Below are 20,913 nucleotides of genomic sequence, written 5' to 3'. Positions count from 1 at the left end.
ATCAACATCGGATGAAGCAAGTACAACGCGTGTCATTTCTGATGTCCTGATGGCGTGATTTACATGTAAAACAAGTCTTTCATCTGCTTCTTCAAGATGTGATGTTAAATCCTCTATTTCAGTAGACTCGCCATTCGAAATGCATACACTCTTTTCCTCGTTGATCCAGGACCGCCTATGTAGATGGAAATATCGTGCCGGGAACCATGTTCCATAATGTATTGAGCAAAGAACTATTGAAAATTGTACTTGGTGTGTGTAGACGCCCAAACCGAATTCATGTCCTTTGATAGAGGTGTTTCCATGTTAGATATAGTAATTTCAATAGGATCAAAAGCCATTCTTCTTCTTCTCTCTGACGACTTAATGCTTCCTTCCAAATAAACATCCATAACAATATCTACCCTCACAGATCCTTTTGATAAATGAAGTATTCTTTGAAACACGCTCTTTACTAGATCTCCAAAGGTCTGCAATGACTTTCCACAGGCGGCTGCTACATGAAGCATGAAGTCAATTATGGTGGCGGTTGGAAGAGTGGACTCGGGAAGTTGCTTCAGTACCGTTCCATCAGGTAAATCTTTCTCAAGCTCACAAACCATTTCTGACTTTTGAGATTTACGGAGGAATCCATTTCTCATCAAGTAAAAAGATCTAGATGTGAGTTCCCAACATAGCAGACGATCGATTGAATAGCCTCTTTCACGTGCTATATCTACAAGCTGCAAGGCGTCAATGGTTTCCTTCTGAACATCAACTGACTTCTTTGGATATGAATGAAACACATTGTTCTTCATTCGGTGTAAGGGTGAAAGCAGCTTCTTTGTTTTCTCAACAAAAACATATTTCCTAAATTCCTAGCTTAAATTTCTTTTCTTCTTCAGTGAAACGACGACCTGTGATGATGTTCTGAATTCCATCATCGGATAAGACAAATGGGTTGCCCCTTTCAGCGATGAAATTCACAGGTCTTGTCACTAGTTATTCATCATGAGCTGTTTGTGTTTTTGAAAACTCATGGTGCGTCACGCATTCATCATAGAATTGCATCCGACATAAAGTAAGAAAAAATGTTTCATTGCAGTCTTTTCATGTTGAACGAGATTTCTTAGCGCTACAAATTCTTTTCTGTCGATTATTGCAATGATTCCACTGGGGCCTTTTGCAGGCTTGTTGTACACCTACTCTAATGCCTGATCCATAGCGACAATACTGAAATGCCTTAGTTTGCTGCACAACGAAATGCCCTCCTAAAAAGTCTTCATACAAATTTGGATGCTCTTCAGCTAGTTTAAGACAGTCTTCAAAGTGAGTACTTCCCCACCTAATGTAATTTATCTTTCTAAAGCAAAAAAATAATGGCAGCGCTCTGCGGAAAGCGGACACATGCAGTTCCCAATTACCTTCCCTGTCGCTACGAATCAAGTCTCGTAAAATAGGAAACAAGTTTTGAACGAATTCGTTCCAATACTTGAACATTTCTGATCTTCCACATCCTTCGTTGACAAATAAACTAAAGTCTGTATTAAGTTGTTGAATGAGAAGGTGAAGTTGCCCAACTTCAAACTGAATTGAATCAACCTTTCCTTCTTTCAATACTTTCTGCAATACGTGAAAACGATCAATCAAGTCTGCGTATTTCCTGGAGTCACAGGTTTTGAAAAATGTCCGCCACTGTAAACGTTCCATGGCTTCTGAACTAGAAAGTATGAATGCACTCCCCGAGCATAATGAGGATCATTAAGAGCACTTTTTGCAACATTTGGACCAAATATATCAACCTCAATGAGAGTCTCCTTGATCCCACTTTCACGCAAATAGTTTTCAAAACATGACATAATGACTTTGGAAATATGAAAAGATCCTAGACCAAGAAATAGGTTTGAAAACCGTTTTGGAAACCACAATTGAATTTCCTTTGCCAATCGATATACTCTTTCATCACTCCAAAGTGAGCCTGAAGTTTGACCAACTTGAGAAAGAACATCCTGGAAATTAACCATGGTAGTATACATAGCTGAAATATCTGTCGATGGATAATATAATAGAGGCACCGAAGCTGCCTTAGTCATAGGAAGCACTTTAACGCTGAGCAGCGAATTGAAAGCACTCCAAGAAGGAATACACATTTCCTCTGAAATCTGACATACAGGACTACTAGTTGACAGTAACAAACGAGTCAGAAACCATATACGATCGGCGGTTAGTGATATCTTCCTTACTTCATGGTTGCTCATTGGTTCGGCAGGAGAAAAGTCTGCCAAAACATTTCCACGTACTTTTGGTCTTTCGAAATTAATTATCTTTTGACATTCCAAAACTTCACTAAATTTCTTTTCCCTCTTTCTGAATTTGAACTCGCAACAACAACTACTACGAACACTGCGTTTTTCAGAAGTTGTTCACCATCTTGAAATAAAACCAATATTGTATCGTGTGTCCCTCCCATTCCAGACGCAGTATGCTCCTAGTGATCAAAGTTGTCCATGGATGCTCTGATTGGTTTATTGGTCGAAATAATTGGTGGAAGAGGTCTCTATGGCCTTCACTAAGTGCAACTATTCTAGATGCTAGTAAATGATCCATCCATTGCAAAGTTTCATAACTTATACATAACCCAAGATGGTTGAAAGCTGTGACGAGCGTTTTCGATTTACATGTTTCGTGGATAGCCTGAGCAGTGCTTACGTGGAAAGGCATTCGTTTACCACCACCATGAAATATATAGTACATTATCTGAAAAAGAACGTCCGCCTTTCTTTGAATGTCAGGAGAATGTTTGTAGGAAGTAAAAATAGAACTAATAAAGTTCTCCCACACTACACGACGATTTTCTTCGAAGTCTTTTAAAGCAATTGTAAGATCCCTTGATCTCAAAAGGAATTTTCAAGTTGAAAATCATAATCTTTGAACACTCTTTTCAACTTTTCTACTGTAAAACTATGTAGAAGTTTCTACATTCCTCACTTTATCAACAACATCTGGAATACGTACTTGTGATGAGTAAACTAACTGCGATTTGTTTTTTCTTTAGGATAGGCAAACATTATTTCTTCACCAAAATGATTTATCAATAACTTCTTAAGCATCTTGTTTGTCACATATTCGGTAGATTTGCATTCTTCATTCATGAAGGAGCACAGCTGAGAAAGTTCATATCCTTTGGCGGGAAACGAAATCGTCTCAAGAAGTTTGTTAAATGCTTCTGAAACAACAGGACTCACATCTTTTTTCTGGTTGTTGGTAGCCCTAGTGTATTTTAACAAATACGTGCTCATGCATTGGCGATGGTACACGATATCACTGGCAAAGACACTATCTTCATCTGTTAAAGTCCTTGTCCTTGAGAACACATCTTCTTGAAAGTATCGAGATGCTGGGAGAAATTGAGCAGCTCTGTCTCTTTCACAAATCCTGTACAATTTTTTGTCAGTTTTGTTTGATATCTGATCACACACAACGCAATGTTCCCTTATGAAAGTATTCTTCCGATTGCGCAAAACTCGATCTTTATCGCAGTTACCACTGTCACCAACAACACAAACATTTTCAACATATCCTATTCGTTCGCTTTTAACACGTAGGGTCTATAACAGTCAATGTGATAGTAAATTTCACTGAACTCCACTTTATCTAAAGGCCATCCTCGAGGTTTCGCGAAGAATAGGAAATGTTTTCTCTACCACTGTCGGTCCCATAAACTTTTTCCCCTCGAGTCTGGATCTTGCACAAAATACATACTGGATTCGCATTGTTTTCTGTTTTCGATATATTTTTGATCGGAGATCGCACTACAATTGTTCATTCCATTTCAGATGTAGAAAAAATTTATCAGAAACGATACACAACAGAAGAAGGTATTATAAGCAACCAATTCACTGTAATTCAATAATACGTATGCAAACAAGTGACGTAACTCTAAATAAAATCTACATATACTACTGTCTGCAAAGGGTTAAAATTTGAAACAAAACTACAAGAGAACACATATCATCTCGATCACGTGACCAACCCATAATTAGTCCATCAACACCACATAAATTATCCGAAAAGAGAAATGCCGTATACGCAACTTTCTCCAACAGATTCTATGTATGCTCCCAAGTAATTCGTTGTATCTTCTTTGTTTCTTAACCGATCTTAATGATTTATGTGTCAAATGAAAGATATTTTAATACCCTTTTAAGTTAAAAATGTGTTTTTCGATCATTTCAGTTGTTTACTTGTCATGTTTAAAAATATGAGTTATACCCATCATAAAAAATGCAAATTTTAATATACAAGTATTTTAATAGGTGTTTATTTCAATGATTAGTGAAACACTTTAGATAATTTATTATAGTCTGTTACCTTCTACGTTATTTAGTTTTTAAATCATGACGATTGGACTATTAGTTTAGGAGATATGTGCTTTTCTTCACAAAGATTGCACTTTGGCTGGTCGGCCATATTGGCGGCCATATTGGGAGAAATTGCGCACTATCCCGATCACGTGACCAACCCATAAATAGTCGACTACTACCATACAAACTATTCCAAAAGAGAAATGCCGTATACGCAAATTTTCCAACAGGTTCTATGTATGGCCCCAAGACTAAATTGTAACTTCATTACGACGCAAGAGAAATTAGTGACTCTAAAGGATTTTTTTTTTTTTTTCGTTTTTAAACAGGTTAATGGATTTTTCAATTATAGAAATACAGAAGTATGTCAAGAAGTATGTATTAATATAGAAGTATGTATATTTAACAGGGTGGATTGATTTAAATTAGTCTGATTTAAATCACTTGATTTTTTAATAAAAATCGTTGATTTAAATCGAATTCCGAAATAATTTAAAGTGGAAATAAGTAAAATCCCGTTTCTGTTCTGTTATTTCGATTATGGAAGTTAATAATCATAATACAATGATACTAAAATGTACAGTATAGTATGAAAACAAGTGTCATCCAGAGGATGATTTGGGAAAATACCGTTTTGAACAGGTAACGGAGCAATCCTGCTTTCTTCTTTTCGTAACATTGGGTTTGGGCTTTAAAATCGTTAACTTTCCAACGGGGAAATCACCATTGACATTTAAGACGAAAATTCTATTTTCTGCGTGTCTGTTTTTGTTTTTTCCCAGATAATAGGGCGTATTTAGAGGGGTCCTATTCCCTCTCCAAAAATTTTTTGTTAATTTTATAACTTTAGGCGAAATTTATGTATTTCATGCCGCAAGCTAGTTCGGAGTTTTTAAAAATAGGCCCTTGCCAAATACCAGTAACTTTTGTGAAAAAAAGTGTCATTTTGATAAACGTTGCTGTACTTTTTCCTTAATGCTTAACCTTTTAAATTATATCACCTATTTTTAGGTGATACGGTAGAATCTTCATTATTCGATTAAAAAAGTACCAATAAGGCTTTTTACTTCGTTTTCTTCAAGACTGGAGGCATTTTAGAACACGTTACATATGCTTTCACGCCTTTCTGCGTTGAGGCATAGTGTGTGATGACGTCATAAATTTAAAAAGATATTTTTGTTATGTGTATTATTATTATTTTTTGGCGGATTACATTTTGCATTCAGAAGACTGAAATTTTGCACACACGTTCAGTGCACCCCTAATGATTTTCAGATCTCTGCGTGGAAACAGCGGGGTCCAGAGGGGCAAAAATGTTTTAAGAAAGGATATTTTTAACAAAATATAGCTTTTTCGTGATTTTCTCGACTCAGATGGAGATATATGAATGGTACCGTTTGAAAGGCTGTTCTATTCTGAAGAAAATGATGTACGCACTATGCTTCTAGCATAAATAGGGATGTCTCAGGAAACTGTTACCTGAGATCCTGTTTTATACGGGAATCTGGGGTATTTGGGGAATATTTATTTTCGCAGGCTTATTTTCGCACCTACAAGATTGAAATTTTGCACATTTACTCAGTGCACTCCTCAGTATTTTTCAGATTTGTTTCAGATCTCTGCCTTAAAACAGAGGAAGGGGTCCACACAGGTAAAACCTTTTAGAAAAAAAAAATATTTTTAACAGAAAATTCCTTTTTTTCGTGATTTACCCGCCCCAGATACATGACGGAGACATTTGAAGGGTGCCGTTTGAAAATTTGTTTTATTCTGAAGAGAATAATATACAAATCATGATCCTAGGATAAATAAGGATGTCTGAGGAAATTTTTATATTACATCCGGGTCATCTGGGGCATTGTGGGAATGTTCTTAGCTCATTGTTAAACAATTTCCTCACCCTTACTACTCAAGATAGAAGCTTGAAATTTTGTACACACATTTAGTACACCCCTTAGTATTTCCCAGTTGATTTTGAGATCTGTGCTTTAACACGGGAGAATCCAGAGGGGATCAATTTTTTTTAAAAAAAATGCCGATTACTCTCAAAATTTCCCGCTTCAGGGACATAAGGAAATGTGAGTGTTACCGTTTCAAAAGCTGATCTATTCTAAAGAGAGTATGTACCATGATCATAGGATAAATAGGGATGATGCTGTAACTGCTTGACTGAAAGTCTATAATTTATCTTTAAAAAGAGCCATAATTTAAAAGGGTTAATAAACATTGTTTGGGATTGATATAGGTTAACCATTGGGGATAATTCAAAATTCAACCCCAATATTTTCACTTAAATGGCATAATTAGCATTTAATACTAATTCCTAATGCGTTTTCTTCAGTTCGCGACTAGTATTATACAAGGAGAAAGATTTGATTTAAATCAAAAATCGATTTAAATAAAAAAAATCAACAAAAATGTTTTTTTTTAATCATGATTTTTTCCACCCTGATATTTAAGATATATATATATATATGACAATGGTAGAAAGCAAAATTCTTCACTTTCTCACTGCTACTGCTAATAATTTTACTTGAAAAAATTTGTCGTCGCACAACGTTCCAACACGAGCATTAACACGGCGAACTACACTGAAGGCGGGAACCTTCCCTTCACTCCTTGAGAATCTTGTGACGTCACTGGTCCGTCTTCCAACTTGACTTACACACGGCGGCGAGTGGAGTTCGCCGTGGTATATGGTGACCTACAGCATGCAGCAGCACGGAAATACAGTTTTTTAAAATATATTTTTTCTTGTTGATATTTTGTTGTAGGGAAGAGTATGGACTGGCGCTATGATTCTATTATTTGTAGTTTACTGTTTTACACTTTGTAACACATAGAAATAATGCTTTGAAAACGTTAGCAAATTATTTAACATTAGCACAACAAATTTTTATACAAAATAGAAACCATGTTCATACCTTTACAGATTTGAGTGTTTTCAGCTTCCTTGTTGTGTCTTCTGCCTTCAATGACGAAAAGTCATTGCGTTTTTTCTTGTAGTTGGATAGTAACATGTTGTTCAACACACTAATAACTTTACTTGCAATTTTGCTCACTTCACAACCATAAACACTACATTTATCTGCAAAAATTGCGCTTGTAGCCTTGTCTGCACTAACTTGCTTAACTATTAAGCTACATACTAGGTTATGTTGCTTCTCACAAGTTTGAAGGAAGGAAAGTTCATAGTTTTGGGACATAAGTGAACTCATTATCCTAAAAACAATTCTTCCACCACTTAGAAGAAGATCGGATGACATTGGTAATCCTCTTCAGTTGATGTTTTCAAAGTACCTGTCGTCTTGTTCTTCTCTAACAACAAACTCTGAACACTGCTCGCCAGTTAATCTTGTATTAAGTTTAAATGCTGCATATCCAAAAACATGTAGCAGTGCCGACTGATAAACTTCCTGTACTTCAACAGCATCAATCTATCTATATATATAAAAGAGAACGCACAAAATCCTTTGTCCGCTCATCACGCTAATACGGCTGAACCGATTTCTTTCATTTTTGGGGGGTTGTTAGGATTTGGACCCTAGATGGTTTTTATCATATCACTTTAATTTTCAATTACCAGTGTCTTGAGATAATTGACCAATCAGGTGTCCATACGTAGAAAAAAATCCTTTCTCCGCTCATCACGCTAATACGGCTGAACCGATTTCTTTCATTTTTGGGGGGTTGTTAGGATGTGGACCCTAGATGGTTTTTATCATATCACTTTAATTTTCAATTACCAGTGTCTTGAGATAATTGACCAATCAGGTGTCCATACGTACAAATCCTTTGTTATTAGTTCATCATAGGTATAAAAATAAACGTATTTATATGCAACCCGCATGACCCTGTGACTCGGCGGGTTAACATAACTGACAGGCGCTATAAATCACTTGAAAGCGAAAAAGTAAAAATTATCTAAGTAACAAAGTTTATTGCGTTCCGGGATGACCGCAGCGAAGCGGGGCGGGTTGGGGTGACCGCAGCGAAGCGGGGCGGGTTAACATAAATGACAGGCGATATAATGTTAACATTAGTGCAATCTTCTATGGTTTTTATCATATCACTTGAAAGCGAAAAAGTAAAAATTATCTAAGTAACAAAGTTTATTGCGTTGCGGGGTGACCGCAGCGAAGCGGGGTGAACGCTGCTAGTGTCTTTATATGAATCGTTTATAACTTTGTCTTTATTTTCCAGTTCTTCACAAAAATCTTCAGCTAATGTTGAACACATATTCTGATTGATTTTGTTATTGTCAGAAATAATACATAACGCTTTAAAATCACATCTTTTAACATGCATATAACTCGTTTAGTAATATCGGCCATTTGTGACCTTGAGATTATTTTTACTGGATGTAAAGACTACATGTTCAAAGGAAGAGAATGCGGAAAATACCATATAAGTTAAAACAGTCTTAGCTTCTATAAGATCATCATGATTCTGTGCAAAATCAGTTATTTTTCCAGACCTGCAGTATTTTCCCTAATGAACACATATTTCGTCCAATTGTAAAATAACCCATCTTTCCCTTTTAGTTCCATTAATGTTTCCCCGAGCCCCGATCTTATCCCTGCCCACGTGATTTATGCTGCTCGACCGTCTCCAAGAAGGACCGATGACGTCACATCTCCCTCTACCAAGGTTCCCGCCTTCAGTAGGGTTCGCCGTGGCATTAGCCACCACTGCATCCATGCTACTTTGTGTTGTGTATTTACAAATTAATTACTATAGAAAACTGACACAAATGTCTTTTTTTAGACTTCATTATACCACACGATTCTACTTACATTCCTTCCTAAATTCTTTCTACGAACATTACCTTTAATCGATACCTGATAAGTAACGATGTTCATTGATAGCTATTGTTTCATTTGAAATATCTTGTAGATTTGATCAAAAAAATAACAAGCAACGTGCGAAACATGCAAACCTAGTAGTAGAAAATACGTAATATAACTCCGAAATAAATGCCTTGTGTTTCACTGTTTCTAAATTTGCTTGAAAGATTTTTTTTTTTTTTTTTTTTTTTTTTTTTTGAGGGGGAAGGGAGTCAGATGACGAGATGATAATATTAACTGACTTCAATCTTGCTGCACTAAAGCGTAGATCTAATGTCAAAGCTAGGAGAACCAGTCATACATGAAAATAATTACAAAGATTAATTAAATTATTTCATTGTTGCTTGGAGAATCGCTGCATAGCTCACGAAACAGTATTAACTTCAACGCATGATGGTAAACATTGTGTTGAACATAAATATTATAGAAAAAGAGTAGAATGATTAGGAAATGTTATTAGTTCTATTAAAGACTATTGTTTTATTTATTTATTTCACTCAGAATGTTACATATAATATGAAAGTGTAATTTCTAGTAAAGAAAAACCGTAGAAGCTTCTGATGTTCATTTTGTTTTTTAATTGATTTTTTTTAAATGTACTTTATTGTTAAGAAACAAAGGGAATGAGGAAATTATATTCTGCTTACTGGTGATCTGCTTGCGTAACAAATAATGCTCCCAGCCTTACGCGAGTAAAAATGTCCCTTTGAGTTTGTAATTGTAACGTACATTGGATCAACCAAGATTATTTTGTACGTGAATACCAACACGACATGGTCTGTCTCTGATAAGTTGCTGAGCAGCTAGTTTTTTCTTTATTATTTTCTTGTTTAACTTTTTTCACGGCGGCGTTCTTGATGACCTCGGTTGGAGGTGTGCCTCTGGTAGCCAATCAGAAAGCGCATCGTCAGGGGCTCGGGTGGGATTTAACCAGTGCGGAAGCTGATGTAATACCAAGCCCCCTCGCCTTTATAACGCGGTTGAGTTCCATGAAAACACACTATTGCAGAAAGCTTTGGAGCAGCAAGTGATAGTAGCTATTCGTACTGCGTTGACGGATATTTTTATTCCTGTAGTAATTGATTGCTTTTAGTTGGAACTGACAGAAGATTTTTTTTTTTTTTTTTTTCCCACAGAGATGAACACGAGGATTTCAAAGAGGAGATGAAAAGATTGCGAGCTCTGAGAGGTAAAGCAAAACCAAAGAAAGGTGAAGGCAAAAGAGCTGCTGCCAAGAAGTAAGGCTTTATCAACAAGGAAATCTTGCAACTTATTTTGTGTTAGTAGCGGTGTGCGTGTGTGAAAAACAGTGCTAATTTTCTTTACTAACATCAACAAGAAATTCGAACAGTGATCTACATAAATTTATATTTATTTATATAAACTTTTTACAATGTATAATCTCACGAACATTTTTATCTTTTGCGTAACGCTCATAGCTGGATCAGTGGCTTTTTCTTTAGTATGTGAAAAGTAAGTACGATTTATTTCACCATGTAGTATTATTTGTTTATTTGGTAATGTTTTCACCCTTAATATAAGAGATTCATTGCCGAGTTCTTTAAATTTCTGGTAGCAGACGATTATATATTATTATTTTAAAGGTCTTTGCAAACAATTTGAATGCACAACACGTCTCTCACAGCAATACCCTTGCGTGCAAATAAATTGAGGGTTAACAAAGAATTTAGGATAGGTTAACGTTACTGGGTTACTGGATAAGATTATACTGTACGCATTCAAGAAGTGTCCGTATTTGTATTTGGTTAATTTATATACGTATATATTTCCTTGACAGGATTTTCATGTAGAATATTGCTCAATCAAAATTACATTAATTATTACATTACGCGCATCAGATAATTATGCTCAAGGCGCACAGAATAAGTTGATAAACAAAAACAGAAAAACATAAACGTTAAAAAAAAAAATAAAAGAATGCATTGCATACTTTTGTACGTAGATGTAAGTTTTTAGTTTGACATAAGGGTTCGCAGGAAACATAAATTTATCTTATTTAAAGTGGAGATAAAACACTGAGAAATATCAATTTTAACTACTATTTCTTTTAAGTTCAGCGGCGGGAGCTCAAGTGGTTCGGAGTCCACGTTAATCAGTAGGTCCACGTCTCATATAGCCTCGCTGCTGAACGGGACATTAAACTCAAAATCATCATCATCTTTTAAGTTGAGTAATGTATATGCAGATAGTGTTATACCTGTACAGAATAGATTCAAAGATAGCTCAGCCAGGCCTTCCGCTACTTCGTGATTTCTGTAGCCATAAGCTTCGATCGGTCATATGAACTCGTTTTTTTTTTTTTTTTTTTTTTTTTTTTTTTTTTTTTTTTTTTTTTTTTAGAGTGAGTGAGTATGAGAATTTGGAATTCACGTCATTGAACACTTGTTGATCTTCAGGCTTGGTCTCAAAAGCCCTACTAAGTAGATATTAAGCGTCGGCATCGATTAAGGAAAGAAATTTACTCTTAAAAATGCTATTGATTGTGCTAAAGTAGTTTTATCATCTGAAAATTTACAATATAATGAACGATACAGATTTAAAAACTGTAGTATCCTTTTTGTGTTTGTGTGTGCTTCTTTATAGCGAGCCGTTGTCGTTTTAGTGCACGTGATCTCGTCCTGTGTTCGATACAGGTAGGAGCATTCAGTATAGACCCGGTATCATGAGACAATTTGGGAGTTACTTGAATTAAAATGTAGCAAGTTCGTGTTAGAAAGTAAATAATATTGGGTTCGTGAGATGATGGACTAACTGACCATGCATCTTTGAGTCTAACGCACTGCCGATTTCACTCCTCATAATTGTAGCACTATGCAATTTAGTTTAACATTTTATTTTCCTGTAAGGAAGAGCAGCAAGAAGAGCGACGAAATTAGCGATGGAGGATGGTCACACTCGCCAACTTAAAACTACCGTGTGGTCGGCTTAAGCTTCTTAGAATCTCATGTCAGAGAGTTTTTGTTTATTTGTGTAGCTACATGGAATTGTTAAGTATCCTAAAATTCCAACAAATGCAATGCTTACACGAAAAACTCTCACTGTTAACATGCCTAGATTTCCATATATGAAGTGTTTCTAGCGGAGAATTGCTTGCGTCAGAATCTACCTGTTTTCTTCGTAGGTTCTTCGTCCTCCCGTTGCTTAACATACTTAATCCAAGCTTTCTTTCATAGACTTCCAACTTGGAAATTTGCTTAAATCTTCAGTGATCTACTAAGAAGCAAAATGTGCCGTTCTAATTCATCACAACCGTTTTTAAAGATGCAGCAGATCAGGGTATACGCAGAATTTCAAGGGGGTTTCGAGCACTCAATCTCGTATCCTTTCAGGAAAGTGTGACTTTTGTGTATATAACTTAATATAGTAAATGTGTTTATTTTCCCATAATATCTTGTTCAAGGGGGATTTAACCTCAACCTCCCCTTGCGTACGCCACTGCAATAGACCTATTTTTCCAACTTCATTAGATTCGCTCTTTCAAATCAAGTTGATCGTAGTGTTTCAGATTACATAACAGAATAAACCGTACTCGAGTTGGTATTGACACTTGCTCTGACAGTATTAGATTTGATACATATTCTGTTATCGAGGAACTTCTGATATATTTATACCTGTTGTTAGCTAGTCAGTGAAATGATACTTTTTGAATGACATCTCTTCTGATTTTCTTCTCTTGTATGTGTGTGTGAGGAAGATGACTTTATTAGCTTTGCTTTCTATGACCTAACATTAGTAGTAATAAATTATTAGTAACTCTGTATATTTTTTAGATATTAGTCCTTTTAGTATTATAAGTTTTGATATTTTCTCTTCGTAATTACGTTACTATTGATACGATAATTCTGTATTATATACGTGTATATCAGCACAACAGTCAAAGTAAGGACTGAACTTCACGTGGCGGCCGCAGTAGTTTGTTTCCGGTCGTTTAGAGGAAATTCAGCCTTACGCAATCTTTCCTCCTCTTCTATCCTATCAATGATATGAATTTAAGGATGAATCAAAGCAAAATCATCATTATGTATTATTAGAAATTTTAAATCGTATACACAATTTATAATAGACTTCACAATACTATTAGACCAGAAAGGTAGAATAACAGTAATTACATAGAAGAGTCTAAAATGCGTGGGAGTCAGGACTGTAGTCGAGGGTATACACCGTACAACCTCTGCTTAACCTTAGTCATTAGAATATACCTCATGGTTCAAGGCGTAGGCCTATAGCACTTTTGTTTCGTTTATTTATTTACTTAACTGGGTCATGACTCCAGTGATAAAGTGATTATATCGCTTTCATTTCTGTTCTATTCTTACATGCTGTTCAAACATATCGATCATGCGAAAAACTTTTTTGGACGACTCTCAAGAAAGAAAGAAAATGGAAAGATTAGGTGACCCGTGAATAATATCAGTACGAAAGCTTTATTTAACTGTGATATGCGTGTTTCCACTCTACTCCTCACCACAAATTTCTAAAATCCTTGTGTTACATCGGGCGTGATTTTCTCTGTTCTTTCTCATAGTGGTTTATAGGGAAGCCAGTAAGAGATGGTCTCTGACGGTTCGCAGCGGCGTTGCCATTCCTCACATCTCAGCGCTTAGGGATCGAGCGAAAAAGATGTCAAAAATAAATACACTTATCTACCTACACAAATAGACGGTTCACGTTACCTAGACTACGGTGAAATGTTTGTTACGGTAGAATGAAAAACATTTATGTACAATACGCGAGAGGTAATCAAATATAATAATAACCATCGTCACACAGCCTGTTGTTATTATTTAAAACAAAAAGCGTCTTTCAATATCTTTCGTCAATTTTATCTATATCTATCTATTTATTTCTTTCTTTCTCTCTCTCTCTCTCTCTCTCTCTCTCTCTCTCTCTCTCTATATATATATATATATATATATATATATATATATATATATAATATAGGGTTTGAACAAAAATATCTAAAATGTTTGCTAAAGTGTGAAAATCATACCTAGTATGGTGTGGGGCCTCCTTTTGCGTCCAAAACAGCTTGGATCCGACGTGGAATGGACGTATACAGCTCCTGAATCGCGGTGTGTGGAATTTTGTACCATTGTTCCTCCAAAACATGCTCCAGTTCCTTAAGGGATGCTGGTGGAGGGTAATGAGACCGAACACGCCTTTCTCAGACCACAATGGCTCAATGATGTTCAGATCTGGTGATTGTGGGACCCAGGGGAGGTGTGATAGCTCCTGGTCATGCTCCTCAAACGATGATTTCACCGTTTTTGCAGCGTGACAGGGTGCCAAATCATCTTGGTAGATGACATCACCATCAGGGAACAATATTTGGGCCATGGGTAGAATCTGGTCCCCCAAAGTGATCTCATACGCCTTAGCATTCATCATTCCATGCAGGGCTATGATGGGACCTGCAGAAAACCACAATATCACTGTCCATACTGTAACAGAACCACCCCCATGCTTTACAGTTGGGAGCAGACAGTCTGTATCATAGGCCTGCGACGGTGTTCTCCATACGTAAACACGACCGGTTGTTGGAAACAAGGTGAAGGTCGATTCATCGGACCACATTACGTGTTTCCATTGCTCATGAGTCCACGCCTTGTGGTCCTTGCACCACTGGATACGCCTCTTCGCATTTACTGCTGTGACCAGGGGTTTGGCGATAGTGGCCCTGCTATGAATTTTCATTTTATGAAGTTCCCGTCACACTGTTTCCGATGAAACCGGGTTCTGTACGCCGCAATTGAGTTCAGACGTAAGTTTCATTGCAGTGGTCTTCTTTTTAGCTGCTATAATCCGTTTTAATGCCCTCCGGTCCCTATCTGACAGGATTGTCTTTCGACCACTGTTGTACTTTGCAGATGTCGTTTGCCCATGAATTGTGTATGCCCTCGTGACATTGGACACAGTACTTTTTTGATACCCCCACAATGTTCCCCACTGCTGCCACTGAAGCTCCAACCAGACGGGCACCAATGATCATGCCTCTTCGGAAGTCTATCAGGTCGCCCATTTTACCGCACCACTTTCACAGCACGACACTCATAGATGAACTGGTTACTGCTGACGGAAGAGGAAGGTCCACATGACATATTGAAAACAGAAAACGCTCGTCAACCGCAATACGTGTTGTACAGTGGAGGGCCAAACTTACGTGTCCTGCATGAAGTGTTTTTAGATTTTTTGTCTACCCCCATGTGTGTAATATAGGTGAGGACAAGGTAGAGGAAATATGAGGTCACGGACTTTTATCAATTGGTACTGTTCCGTGGTTTGCTTACTGGGAATAAGAAAAAATCGCTGAAACCCAGTCACGATGACTTGCCCTGATATTGAACCCAGAGTTTCCCGAATGCTAAGTTAATTCTTTACCACTGAGCCACGGGCGCTCGGCGTAAAAAATTCTTTTTGTTAAAGCAAATAAAGAGTTCTTATTGCTACTGACTTACCTGCTTGACACATCTGTGTCGGATGGGATGTTCCACTCTCGAATAATGTTCATAAATTCGCCGTCGAATCGCATCCTCTTGAAAGACGTCCAGAGCGGTCTTTTGTACACGGTTTTGGTCACGTCCACTCGGATGTTCGGAGCACCTCTACCGTATGAATGTCGAGATTGTCTGGATATTTCTCCCTTCCCTTGTTCCCTTGTTACTCTTTTCACCGTTGTTGTGGTGATTTTGAAAGCGGCGTCAGCTCTTTCAATTACTTTCGTTAGTGGGGAAAAAGGGAACTATTATGACTTTCTTGCTCCAAATATGTCCGCAAATTAAATATCAACTCGACATTGGTTGTTCAAGGTAGCATCTCTGCCAAATTTACTTTATTATTATTATTATTATTATTATTATTATTATTATTATTATTATTATTATTATTATTATTATTATTATTATTATTATGAGCCACTGGAAAATAGATAAGCGAAAGCAAAACTAACACAAACCCAATATACTAACACTGAAAATGCAAATACATACAAAAACGCGCCAGTGGGAGAGAATTAGTCTCTCACCAAACACTGGTAGACAATCACAAAGTAACATTGCCATTTAAAATAATATTGTACAAATATTTGAGTATTTAATTTAACAATACAAGATAGACAGCTATATATTTTCACTTCACTTTCAGAACTTATCAACTTGAAGACATACACGTAAATAACAGCGAGAAACACAGATCTCAAAACCGGCAACGTTGTAACACAGTTTAGTATTTTTCATAAAAGACAGCTCTTACCAAAGTTTTGCCATAGACACAATAAACATACTAATTCTAGAATCAGACGGCACACGACTTCGTACAAAACTGAAGTTGAGTACGTTTTATTGTACTGAAATCAGCCAATAGCAAATTGTAGCCGTTCTCTAAATTATCGTTGTGCATTTATTACAGCAATATTAAAAGAAAGAAAGAAAAGAAAAAAAAACTATTTTGATGAGTTTCGCTTTTTTCTTGTGTTGAGGTCGTGTTAAGAAGAGAAAGGATGTGGCAAGAACAAGTAGCGGGATGGCCAGTTGAACAAAAATAGCGGAATTTGAGGGATTGAGGGATGGTCCGGAAACGCGGCTTGGTATTGTTTCCAAAGCCCCACTGCTGAATTATTTCTCTTCCACCCTTCTCATTTTCCCTCCTCCTGAAGGAAAGCTTATTTTAAGGAAAGTTTGTTTCCAAGCAAGTGATAATGGCAGCCAAGGAAGCAGATTGATGCATTGGTTCTTCATCTTTGGAAAATGTGGAATTGAGATCCAGTACTGTCGTGCACACTGGCGTAAATCCCAGGGTTGATGAGGGGGACATGTCCCCCACAATAATCCGATTTGAAATGTGTTTTTAGGGGAGAAATGTGATGATTTGTGTCCGACTGCCACAAAGGAAAGTGAGATGAAATTGATATCTCTTGCTGTATAATATACAACAGGTTCACCTCAGAAATAAGATTCATCTACAGTATTATGAGTCTCATCTCCTCCTTCCTCCCCCCGCCAAGAATAAGCCTCAAATCTGCACGCCTCCTAATGTTTATTTATTTATTTATTTATTTATAATAGTCCTCTACAGAGCCAAACTCCATTTACAGAGTAACACATGTATACACACATAATTTCATATGAAATACATATATATCTATATATTGAAAGAAAAAAAAAATACCTGTAAACAAGGAAAAATACAAGTTAAATAATAAAAACAAAAAAAATATAAACAATAGTATAAATTTGAAAGAGAATGAAAAATATGAAAAAATGTACAATATGAAAAAAATGAAAAATATGAAAAATAAAAAGTCTCCAGCATAGGTTCAACATTCATAGAGATAACACTTCTTAATTATTTAATTATTCCATACATAATGTCTTTTAAAAATATAATTTTTGAGTGTACGCAGATATACAGAGATAGGATAACATACAACGGTACGTTTGTATATTTTCTTGTCTTGCATTATTATTGTCTTGGACAATAAGTTATTCGAAATATGTACTAGGCTGACTGCAGAAGAAGAGAAAGAAATGTTTTTAAGATATTGTCGATAAAAGATATTCATATGTTAAAAAATAATGAGATTGACAATATCCGGTTGGCAGGCAACCAGATAAACAATACATATATAAAGAAATAAAGATGGAATCAATATAAAAGAGACGAAGTGTGAGTATTATTTAATGTGGCTCAGTAATAAAGAACCAGCGTGTCCTGATTTTATCGTTGTAAATGGTACAAGAAACCCGGGAATTGAGAAGGAGCGTTTTTTGAAGTTTAGTAGAAAACGATTCAAATTGAGCCAGACATTAATTATATTTTATGAATGACACAGATGGTGAAACGATGAATAGCCAAACAATAAATTCATCCAATATGTTGGATATGTTGGAAATTTTGAAGGAAATATCCCGACATCAAGCTGAACAATTTGCTAAATTGAATCAGCAGTTAGAAAAGCTAGATCAAAAGGCGGATCAGCAAGCCCAACATGTTGATGAGCGTATAGAACAATTGCAACAGCGCAATGACGGATTACAACAACAGCTACAACAGATGAAGCAGGTGACAAGCAAGTTAGTGCAGAGACTCCCAGAATCTTCAGGCAATGTAGAAACCAAGGAAAAAGTAAACTCCGAATCTACGTGGGTAGAATTTGCGAAGTCTTCACGGAAACACACTGCCGTGTTGATTGGAACAGACTATCCCATCTTTTCCTTTCAGTCGCATACTTTTGATTGCCTCATGGATGCAAGTTGTAATGACGATTTCGGTATGCATCAAAGTGTAAAAAGGTACAATCGTTTTCGTCTGGTGAATGCTATTGATTACTTGAACTCTCAGTATCATGTTGAGTATCTATCATGTCGCAATACTAATCTTAAAGACGAAGTAATGGTAATGGAATCATCTAATGGCATGTACATGACAGTACCTCATATGGCAAAAAGAAAGTTGAATCCAGTATTTGTGAAATTCAGGAAGAAGACGTGTGTTCCTGACTACCCGATTGAGTTGAATCTGTTGGACTGTGCATTTAGTGACAAGACTAATATGATAATAGTGAGCAATCCGACAATATCCTTACGGAACATGACACAGTGCGTTGATGTCAGTCATCTAAGCACGACAGTGAGAGATTTTAAAAATCCTTCAATGTTACAGTATAGTGGCAACATGAGCCAAGCTAACATTGATCGAAACCAACTTAGATGTATTCATGTGCGATTGAAGAGTGATCCCAATGTGCAGGAAGATGTTAAATACATGTGTACCGGTGATGCAGCTGAACCTAACCACAGAAGAAACAGAACCCGTGGTAGGACCAAGTTCCGTGCGTATTGTGGAAAGAAGAGGTACAGATATGTCAAAAGACACGATACCTTGACACCAGTAAAACGAAGAAGAACTAAACCTAATTTTACCGGTAAAGTAACCAAGCCTAATCCTAGTGATAATGATTGTATATCCGAACCTAATTTTATTAGTAACCGTACACAACCTAGTTGCAGCAGAAATAATGCGATTTGTTTGAAACGCTGTGCAGATGGCAGGAACCATGGTAAGAATAATAAGAAACGTAGAACTATGGATGTAAATAACATGCGAGGCTGTATTCCGGTTTGTGACTTTCCATGCAGCCCAAACAAATTCACTGGACATGTAACATAACTTAATGTAGGGACGTCTAAAAGGACATCAAATTGATTCTTAATTTGACTAAATGCCTTAATGTTATGTGTTTTCTTTGATATTTGTATTATCAATCATATTATTTCTGTTTCATGTTATTGAAGTATATTTAAAAGCATCTTTGTAATGCTAAGATATATATCGAATTTAGTAAGTTTTGTTTTCTATAAGGAATTTGTTGGACATACAACTTAGATTGCGGTTACGGCGTCTGAGGGGACCGTACTCAATTGATTTTGCTTCAACTATCATTATGATTTCTCGGTTTTACTTTATGTTATTTAATCTTGAGTTTCTTAAATGTTCCATACTATTTATGTGTTTTTCTTATGATTGCCAACATATAACATCAGTCTCATTATTCATGTCATGATGTTAATAAGATATTAATTCTTATGTTATGTCCTGATTATTATCGATAATTCAATCTCAATTTATATTTTGTTTATTTATATGCTATATTTGATCATTTTGGTGTTCAAAGAACAACTATATGAATATCACATACATCTTTTTCAAAACCTTCTTCATGATGCCCAAGTAAATAATTATTAGATTGTAACAAAGCATGTAATGGCCCCGAAAAGGAATCAAACAACTCGTAAAAGCATTTAATGGACCTGAAAAAGGACTTAAATAACTTATTAATCTAATTTCGAATGTGCCCTCATCGTCGTTGAAATGTATAAATGAATGAAGATGATAAAGTTTAAAATGAATATGATAATGAAGATGATAATAATATTGTTATAGAATTAAATATGATATATGTATGTATAATTATATGAATTGTAATATTTAAATATACGAGGTACATTCGAAAATTCGAATAATTTCCATATGTATATAAACGGTCCAGAATTATTTTCCCTTTTTATGATAGTTAATGAATAAAAAGGGAAATTCCGTTCGGGCGTCATAATATACAACGGTACGTTTGTATATTTTCTTGTCTTGCATTATTATTGTCTTGGACAATAAGTTATTCGAAATATGTACTAGGCTGACTGCAGAAGAAGAGAAAGAAATGTTTTTAAGATATTGTCGATAAAAGATATTCATATGTTAAAAAATAATGAGATTGACAATATCCGGTTGGCAGGCAACCAGATAAACAATACATATATAAAGAAATAAAGATGAAATCAATATAAAAGAGACGAAGTGTGAGTATTATTTAATGTGGCTCAGTAATAAAGAACCAGCGTGTTCTGATTTTATCGTTGTAAACAGAAGTCAAGATTCAAATCTGATAAGGGGGCGCGGTGGCTCAGTGGTAGAGCATTCACCTCCGGTGCTTGGGGTCCCTGGTTCGATCCCAGCTCGCGCCGTGTGGACTTTGTGGTGGACAAACATCGTGCTCCTGGGTTTTCTCGGTGTTCTCCCGTTTCCTCCCACTTTCTTCATTCCACCATTTCACTCATCTCTCATCATCGCCGTCTCCTTTAGCCTAACTGGCATAACCGTGGGGCGTAAAACTTAAAGATTTCCTTTCCAAATCTGATGAAACCAGCTGA

The 20,913-nt window shown here is 36.2% G+C and overlaps 1 protein-coding gene across 1 annotated transcript in view; it reads left to right on the top strand.

Annotated features, from left to right (window-relative positions):
- The window catches only part of LOC145687354 (trehalase-like), a 102,747-nt gene that overhangs the window by 48,634 nt on the left and 33,200 nt on the right, over positions 1-20,913 (top strand). The window contains exon 4 of the mRNA XM_081760811.1: positions 10,327-10,663. Coding sequence (XP_081616937.1) covers positions 10,584-10,663 — 80 coding nt within the window. The 5' untranslated portion in view covers positions 10,327-10,583. The remainder of the gene's footprint in view (positions 1-10,326; positions 10,664-20,913) is intronic.

This window comes from Thermobia domestica, chromosome 6, assembly GCF_964235325.1.
Source record: "Thermobia domestica chromosome 6, izTheDome1.hap1.1, whole genome shotgun sequence".
In the NCBI taxonomy this organism is placed as follows: domain Eukaryota; kingdom Metazoa; phylum Arthropoda; class Insecta; order Zygentoma; family Lepismatidae; genus Thermobia; species Thermobia domestica.
The sequence above is the reverse complement of the archived record's forward strand: the minus strand, read 5'-3'. Positions and strand labels throughout refer to the sequence as shown.